This window comes from Ylistrum balloti, unplaced genomic scaffold (genome assembly GCF_031769215.1).
Source record: "Ylistrum balloti isolate Yb309-2 unplaced genomic scaffold, AGI_CSIRO_Ybal_v1 Utg369894, whole genome shotgun sequence".
Classification (NCBI taxonomy): domain Eukaryota; kingdom Metazoa; phylum Mollusca; class Bivalvia; order Pectinida; family Pectinidae; genus Ylistrum; species Ylistrum balloti.
Genome location: NW_026782025.1, coordinates 822,729 through 832,699, shown reverse-complemented (window position 1 = coordinate 832,699; position 9,971 = coordinate 822,729). Strand labels below are relative to the sequence as shown.

At 38.7% G+C, this 9,971-nt stretch overlaps 1 protein-coding gene across 1 annotated transcript in view; it reads right to left on the bottom strand.

Annotated features, from left to right (window-relative positions):
* Positions 1 to 4,024: 4,024 nt before the first annotated feature.
* LOC132546527 (uncharacterized) overlaps positions 4,025 to 9,971 on the bottom strand; it is a 44,910-nt gene continuing 38,963 nt past the window's right edge. The window contains exons 3-5 of the mRNA XM_060210245.1: positions 8,748 to 8,898; positions 8,276 to 8,414; positions 4,025 to 4,755 (exon numbers count right to left, since the gene is read on the bottom strand). Coding sequence (XP_060066228.1) covers positions 4,025 to 4,755; positions 8,276 to 8,414; positions 8,748 to 8,898 — 1,021 coding nt within the window. The remainder of the gene's footprint in view (positions 4,756 to 8,275; positions 8,415 to 8,747; positions 8,899 to 9,971) is intronic.

Sequence of the window (9,971 nt, the reverse complement as noted above, 5' to 3'; positions counted from 1 at the left end):
CAATAACACTTATCTACGTTTAACATTAAACACGTATCACCCTCACAATATGTCTATGTACACTAGGTATATACCCCGTATTAAATATCATGTGTTCGATTTTAGTACAATACTATTATTTTCTTGAACATGATACATAATATCAAGAAGTGACACAGTGTACATAGTTTTATCCTGAAACTGGCACCGCCATTATCGAAATACACCTTCGCATATCATCTGATTGTATTTTCAGGACGTGCATTCATTCGCCGGAATTGATTTCTGAATAACCTTTTAATCTAAATATTTACAACTGTTAGGATATGTGATCTTGTTTGCTGCATTGAATAGGTTTATTTTTGGAAAAATGACAAAACTGCTTTTTATATCTAGTGAAGTTGAGAACTATATTTTCACGCGGGGCATTTATATTTATGTACGTTATCAGGCCTAAATCAGCGTCCGCCAAAGTCAGGTAAACATGTTTTCTAACAATTTAGTACAGAAGTCACGAAAGATCGATAGTTTTAACAAATGTTACAGGAAAAAGATAATACATGGTTATTAAGATAAAATACAAGTTGTATTTTGGCCCGAGACACTTTTGTCTTTCTTTACCTTTGCCAAAATACAGCGGATATTTTATGACAAAGACCATGTATTCTCTGCTCATATCTATATAAAATGCATATCATATGCACATACATATGTGTATAAAAGAACAAACAAGCATTTATGTCTATATATAAAACACACACTATGCACATTTTGTCTATATTTAGAACATGTGCACACGTCACAGTTCACGTTAGAGGATTCATAAGAAATCCTACTGAGGACACACACATTAAGAACAAAGTGAAAGACTTCTGTTTAAGAGTTGAATCAATTGAAGACACATGAAAGACAACATCTGTGAAGTATACTTCACTTAAATCCTCTCACGACTCAAGTAGACCCCTCCCTAACTAACACTGCCCACAACAGCCAATCAGAAACACGATATCTTCTTGGATGTTTTCACATGCCTTTTTCACGACATCTACTTTTACTCCTAACGTTCTCTGTCCAAAGGTCACTTATACCTACATGTACTTCGGTAAATATAAACAAACAAGCACAAGGTCTCATAAACACAACTATATGTGTCATTGTCATTACTACGGCTTCCTAGCTCACCGTGATCCCTCGCGAGCTTCCATTAGGGCCAACAGGATTAAGTTGATATAACATTTCATATAGTCGTTTAATGCATAAAGGAAACAAACAAACGAAGTCCAGTATTGTTTGATCGTCCTCCAAGTACCTATGTGGATTTAACGTGCATATATGAACATATTAATACAGAATATAATAAATACAATATTATATAAATACATGAACAAATATTATATGAATACATAAATATTGTAATATTCCTTAAACTACAAATGTAAGTCACGTATGATAAATTTATCATAGCAGGTCGACAAGTTTTCGGCGTAGCATCGATGACAGGTCAAGAAATTGTGAAACAATTGAATAACAATGAAATTATAACACGCCACACAGTACCTATCCATTCAATGCTGGTCTAACGTTAGTGTAAAGAATGTTTTAGATAAAGCAAGGCATACAAAAAGAACACTAAATAGGCGGCATCGATATCAGTTCAATATATATGTTTCTATTATATAAAATTTTATTCTAACCTTGACAACTAAATGATCGAATGAAGTTCGTGAAGTGTTCGGAACTGCACACACAACTAAATATTAAATCTACCCATCGACCCCACTACAACTTGATTGCCAATGTGACGGGTTAGTAACTCGACACAAATCTGCAGTGAGTTTTAATATGGAGCAAATGTATCGGGTAAGAAACTCGACACAAAGCTGCAGTGAGTTTTAATATGGAGCAAATGTGTCGGGTTGATACCTCGAAACAGAAGTGTGATTACCTTGAAAATGGAGCAAATGAGTCAGGCAAGAATTTCAACCAAATAAACAATGATTTCATGGAGCCAGTCGGTTGCTTTAGAAACTCGACACAAACTTACAAAATTACAATTACCTATCTATATCCGTTGTGTCGGATATGTAATTCGACATAGAAATGATAAGAGCTGAAATAACTCGACATAAAAACACAAAGAGCTTAAATATGAAATTGATTTGTCGTATTAGTAACTCGACGTTTCACTAAGATGACGTGTAATACTAATATGTGAAATTAAGCGACTACAAAAATTATCATACTCGAGGACAAAGACGATTGATACCTAATATCAACGTATCGCTAACTTGTTGTCTCAGACTTATCCTGATGTTGATTTACACCTGACAATTTCTTCTTCTGATGTACATTGTAACATTTTAGAACGCTCCCAGTCGTAAAAAACGACATAACTTGTTTATTTAAACAACGCCAGCGGACTTAAAAGAGCTCAACTTGATTTCCCAGGTTACGGCACGTCGGAATGTTAGTACACTAACTGTAATAGTATTAAATTTAATTAGAGGTCAAGTACACGATGCATGTAACGACAAAGTAGCCAGCTAAGGAGAAATTACTGTTACCTGCTCACAGTTTAATAAAGCTAAATCGTTTGACAATAAAATTTTAATAATAAATACAAGTTTGTCGTTCTATTGGGGACACGCGGGGTCCAGGGATGGGAACTGGTTACAAAGACATTTATTTCCTTATTTCAATTCAGAATTCAGTTTTGTGGGAAGAGGGGGGAGGATTCATGGGAAACTGATATTGACATAAAGTGAAACGTTTAAAGTCAATCATTTGATACATTGAATTATATCTAAACACGTATAAATAAATTCTTACGCGCAAAATATAACTACATGCCAATATTCTTTAACACTTTCAAACATAAAACTGCGAGTAAATTAAACAAACTATTTAGTTACCTGTAAACATACGTACATACATTTCAACGGCATGTTACAATACGAAAAAATGTTGGGAGACGACAACATGAGAACAAGCTATATCATTTACTGAAACAGGTGCTAAATCTCCAAAGATATTATTCACTATGCTACATCATCACTTTTAACTAAATATAATGCGCAGTGTGTAAAACGTGCAGACAAGTCATTATATATGTAACATAAGCGTTATATGAGCAACAATTTAAGATTTACATGTCAACAAAATTTCAGAATATCTCAACACGTATACAAAATTAAAAAAAAAACAATTTTGTTTCTAATGATATAAATGAACGTGTATTTCAAACAACCACGTGATTATTATAGTAATTACATATCTAACAGCAGAAGTCTACACGGGTACTTACGCACTTCCTACATAATATTTACAAAAAATATGACGAATTTATGATTTTGACACAAACTTTATGTAGTATGTTTATAATTTACAAGCAGCCTATGGAAGGATTCGACACTAGTGATGGGAAAAAGGATAAAATCCATGATCAGTTATCGGAAAAAAATGTTTTTGACGTAGTTAACCAATTACATAAGCGACTATGTGTTCAATCTTCATAGAAAAAGAATGCATTTTCCACAGAGGAAATATTTTCATGAAACTTTTACCTAAAATACATCACTTACCCAGAATTTGCATAATAATGAATTTTATTTGCTAATGACTTCTTTATTGTGCATATATAACATGAATACTGATTTTCCTAAGACACAAGAAAACATCAAGGTGTCATGAAAATTACAATCGATCATCACATCAGATAAAGATGAGTTTAAACGATTAGATAATCGATTACATCCGATCATTGTCCAATCACTACCCGACACCAAGTATATGTCACGTGATCAGATGATTACGTCATCACGTCATTGGTCCGTTTTTGCTGACTGCATCCATAGCTACAAATGCATAGTCCAACCCGACGAAGTATGTCCAGTACCGCTACCCAGAGCTACCAGCGGTAAGTGTTACGCTCCCTGCTAGGCAATGTATACGATATCATACTAGTGATGCTATTTTATCCCTTCTTTCTACAGATGCAAACCACGACAACACTGACGTCAGCTCTCACTGTGTATGACATGTCTTTTCACCCCCCGCATCCTCCGCATCCCCCACAACTTCCACATCCTCCTCCACATCCCCCGCATCCGCCACATCCCCCACACCCACCGCACCCACCACAACCTCCTGCCTCTCCTCCGTCGACTCCCGCTTCACCCCCATCCGCTCCAGAGTTCGCTCCTATGTCGGCATCTGCAGCGTTGGCGGCAGTATCCGATTGCATTTGATTGATTTCGCCATCCACTCCAAACACGTCCGTAGCTAGTTCCGCTGCCTCTAAATCAGTGTACATATAGCCAAGTCCACCGTAGTCCGAATCTCCCGTGCATGTTTTTCCTCCGTGAACACGTCGGATGTATGCATTTGTAGGTGTGTCTACCGAGTAACCAGCAGCAACCACAAGGCCAAGGTCATCGGCAGGCACGCGGTTGATTGGCCTAGAACCCCGCATTGGAGTGCCAGGACTAGTGCCGTTCGCAGTGATTGTACTAGGTACCCGAGGTTGACAAAGCACATGTAGCAGGGCGACGCTGAATGCCAGCGCAATGTTCTCGGCTATCTCATTACTGTCAGACTTAATCTGCACGACGCCATGTCTCAGATCGACGTCAGCCTCGTGAAGGCGAAACTTGAAGACGTTGTCGAGATACGGCAGTGCCATCTGTTGCCATTGTGCAGTGTGACTTCGGAAAAAACGTATGCTTAGAGTTCCACAACTACCTGGTACACCTTTCTGTCCCTTTTTGTTTTTGCGCCCTGAAAGAAGTATAGGAAATGTCACTTTCGGTTTTGTAAAACATATTACAGGATATCGTAAAATAAAATTCTCCATATCATAGTCTCTATTAGCTTAAAAAATAATTAAAACACTTGCAAACAATATTTTGTGGGATAACAAAGAACAAGTAGACTTTCCAACATCTGGCGGTGTTTGTATTCTTCTGATCGTGTACTAAAATAAAATAATGCAAACTTGGGGCAAAACAAGAGGCCCAAAGGGTCTGTGTCGCTCACCTAGATATTTATGCCAGTAATGCAAAATTTACATTTCTTTAGAAGGAAACTATTTCCCCTGTTGAGCTTCACCCCACAGATACAGCTTCGAATTCCCAAGGGATGGGGTCAGAGACCAATTGTTAATCTCTTGCTGTCCAGTAATGCTATCAAGTTACAGAATGATAATCAAATGGCCACAAAGATATAATCTGTCCTAGGATGGGACCAGACCCCAGGACAAATTATCAGTTGTTATTGTGTATATCCCCTGACGCTCTGCAATGCTATAATTGTTCATTTGGGATCACAACTGTTTCAATGAACCAAAGATCCAAATGAATCGTTGATGATGCGAAGCAATGTTATTGAAATTATCTAAATCTCCTTGGGGGTTAGATTTTCCCTGTTGAGTCCAGCCTATCTGGCCCAAGGGGGTCGAAACCCACGATTTATACAAAACTGATTTTCCTTCAACCAAGCATGCTTCAGACCAAATAATGCAATATTCTGCAATTCCTGAAGAACAAGACATATTTTACAGAAACTGATAGATTTTCCCAATTAGGCCCCGCCGCTTTAGTCCCAGGGGCCCGAGACCCACTTTTAATCCTTTACCCAAGCATGCTTCAGACCAAATTTGGACAATATCCTGCGGAGCCATCATTTAAAATTGGTTCCTCTTCCCCCTAGGATGCTTCAGACCAAATTTGATTAAAATCCGCTTGTCTTTCATGAATAGTTGCAATATATAGTAAATGTTGATGGACGACGGACGCTGCGGCATCCTGATTGCTCACTTGGCCCTTCGGGTCAGGTGAGCTAATGAAACATTGTGGAGATAAACAACAGCGATTTTGAATTGAAGATATCTCAACGTCATCTTTTTTAACCAACAGGAAATCAGATCTGGAGAACGATAAAATTTCATCAGAAATGTGACAGGTAGTTCAATGACTTGTTCTTTTGACCAGTTTTTAAACTTTTCATTTTATGGGGTGATTGATTGAAAGCAGACGACAGCTATATTTCCTTTGAAAACTACCACACCACTGTTCGTGTCGTTTTCATTCAATTACATTACATGGATAAACAGAAAAAATCACCGATTGGGGTGAAAAAAATTACAACGGCAAAAAACATGTGTTGAACTCGTATGTTATATCAATCAGTTTACTTTTCTATCAACCCGCTCAAGTCTTTAAATATCGTTTTTAACATCAACATTAACGTTTAAGCATGATCTTTCAAGTTAAAAAAATATTAGAACCACATAAAATCTGGGTTGACTGCCTTATTCACGCGGCCAGTGTCAATACGTTGTATCGGTATCATATTCAATACATTGAGATATGTCGAATATTAGAACATACATATTTTATTCAGTAGCAATTGCACGGATCTGTGATTAATGCTACCTTGAATATTCTTTCACTCACAAATATTGTGTATCCTATATGGTGGACATGATAGTAATGATGTCGGTGTCTAGGGAATGTTCGCTGGCAGGTTGCTCTATTAAATCATCGTGCTTCCGCATGTGTGACACGACACTCCTGAATTGCAAACAACCTTTAAACCACGCCATGTGCATTAAGAAATCGAATATGCTAGCGACAGATCAACAGCATGATGAAGGCAACAATCGACGGTTTGGCTGGGCGCCTCGAAACAAGGGCGAGGATTATTCTCAGTTATGGTGCTGTAGCCATTTATACAGTTTAAATTTCATCATTTACAAATTAGATAAAAGTAAGAACTGACCCAGATAGGTGTTTAGCCGATTAAAACACCCAGACCCAGACAGATAGGTGTTTAGCCGATTAAAACACCCAGAACTGACCCAGACAGATAGGTGTTTAGCCGATTAAAACACCCAGAACTGACCCAGACAGATAGGTGTTTAGCCGATTAAAACACCCAGACCCAGACAGATAGGTGTTTAGCCGATTAAAACACCCAGACCCAGACAGATAAGTGTTTAGCCGATTAAAACACCCAGAACTGACCCAGACAGATAGGTGTTTAGCCGATTAAAACACCCAGAACTGACCCAGACAGATAGGTGTTTAGCCGATTAAAACACCCAGAACTGACCCAGACAGATAGGTGTTTAGCCGATTAAAACACCCAGAACTGACCCAGACAGATAGGTGTTTAGCCGATTAAAACACCCAGAATTGACCCAGACAGATAGGTGTTCAGCCGATTAAAACACCCAGACCCAGACAGATAGGTGTTTAGCCGATTAAAACACCCAGACCCAGACAGATAGGTGTTTAGCCGATTAAAACACCCAGAATTGACCCAGACAGATAGGTGTTTAGCCGATTAAAACACCCAGAATTGACCCAGACAGATAGGTGTTTAGCCGATTAAAACACCCAGAATTGACCCAGACAGATAGGTGTTTAGCCGATTAAAACACCCAGAACTGACCCAGACAGATAGGTGTTTAGCCGATTAAAACACCCAGACCCAGACAGATAGGTGTTTAGCCGATTAAACAAACCAGAATTGACCCAGTTAGATTTGTTAGATTGTTTTGCAGCCAGTTAAAACAAACCGGAACGACCGTTTAAAAAATACAGAACTGGCATTATCATAATAATGTGTAGCCGAAATTACTGACCAATCGTATCCCATATAAGGTCAAAATGACGAACTAAAGTAACCCTTGTAAGACCGAAATATCTGACCAATCGAAGTCCCTGTTAGGACGAAATCATTCACCAATCGTATTCTCTATAAGGTCAAAATAATTCAGCAATAGTATCCACTATCAGGTCGCGGTGACTTATTAATCGTAACTCCTTTTGGGCTAAAACCACTGACAAAAACGTAGAATCTTAAAACACCCAGACCCAGACAGATAGGTGTTCAATATGTTTAGCCGATTAAAACTAATACAGTTGAGGTCGATACCATTCCTATCTCCTGACCAATGACAGCCCCTGTGAGGTCGAAACAAACCAGAACTGACCCAGAGATTTGTTAGATTGTTTTGCAGCCAGTTAAAACAAACCGAACCAAAAGCCGAAATTACTGACCAATCGTATCCCATATAAGGTCAAAATAACGAACTAAAGTAACCCTTGTAAGACCGAAATATCTGACCAATCGAAGTCCCTGTTAGGACGAAATCATTCACCAATCGTATTCTCTATAAGGTCAAAATATCATCCCACTGAAATGACAGCCCCTGTGAGGTCGAAACGAATGACCATTCCTATCATCCTGAAAATGAGAATCGGTTTCAGAGGTGCGTACGAAGATGTAATACCTGTGATCCCGGGAATTCCCCGCCGGAATCCCGTCCATTGACCAATCAGAATACCCCAATCTCCGTCGTTGTTCTTAATCAGGATGGCTCTTTGTCCAGCTTTTGGATTCACAGAAGGACAAACCTTTGAATCTCCTAGCTGCAAAACAAAATGTACTTGCAAATTATTGAAGTAAATAACAGCTTCAAGGATTATTCTATATTCCATATGTAGTTTATACACCTTTGTTAGGTTTGAATGTCGCACTTAATATCATACTCATACTTTAATTGTAAATAAAGCTAATTGTATATAAATCGGTAATACTGACCTCGCCATGTCTTTGATTGGTATGCAGCCGGCCAATCGAGGCGTAGATTAACTGACGTGGGGTGAACACTTGTTTAATAGAGGTGTAGCTTACCTGACAAGAGGTGAACAACTGACCAATAGATGCGTAGATTGAGATTGGCCAATATAGGCATAGCTTACCTGGCCTGGGGTGGGCAGCTGGTCAGATCCTATAAGATGACCAACAGCTGCCATTTTGTCTTGGTAAAACACCTGGACCGCTGACATTAACAGTGGTAGACTGTGGATGACACGACAGGTAAACGTCTTCTCACCTGTGTGATTTACAAACCTGAAATAGAGTAACAGTGACCTAATTTATCAAATGCCATTGTATCCCAGTGTATTTGTTGTAAATTATAGCCAGAATACATGACCTCTTTAGCTCGATCGGTTTAGTATAAAACTTGCAAACCAGAGGTCCTGGGTTGGATTCCTAGAGGAAACATTTGATAATTATGTTTGTTCTGTAATAACTGCTGTTTACAGTGAAAATAACTTCGAGTTCAATCGTGAAAGGGGATCGGGATCCGGGTTCGATCCCTAAAGTGGGTGTTTGTAGTGGAAATAAACAAGTGTATACCACAACGAAGATGGTGACTGATATCGTTAGCTTTGCTTTCGTGTTTAGTATAAAGATCAGACATGTCACGTAATGAATTGAAAACCGAGGAAATTATCTCCCTTGCTTGTAATAACTGACGCAATGTGACGTAAAATTAGTCTCGTTCAACCAGACACTTGTTGTCTGCGCACACTAAGATTACAGAGAGTATTCAAGCGGCTAGTTGGACGAGACTAGACGTGAACGCCACAAAACCTGGGACGGGTCTACTCCCACAGAATTTGGGGCTGTATTCACCTTTTATCGTTCAGATCATCGACGCATACATATGTAAATTTCAAACTGAAATATCCTTACTTTATAACCACCTCAGATCAGCTGAGAGTATTTAGTGGCTAAAGCGTACGTCAAATCTCTACATCAACTGTAGTGTTGTTCCAATATGGACAAGTGTATTAGGTCGTACACCAGTACATTATCATGGAAGGTAAGTTGAGCAACGAATTCCCAATCTACGGCCCATATATGTATAATACATATGTATATGGATTGTGGATTGAGAATTCGTGCGAAATCCTTGTGATTTAGGCTAAAACGAACCAGCACTTAGAAAATCATCCTTCGTCTGGTTTCACGTATAATGACGAATCAATCCTCTGTGTATTATATCTGCTGATTTGTCGGAAGAGCATCCTAGTCCGGATATATCTAGTGCCAGCTCCATTTAGTATCACGTTCGATACTTTAAGGTTCGTGGTGGTAAAACTATGATACACACGGATCACTGTGTAAGAGGTAGG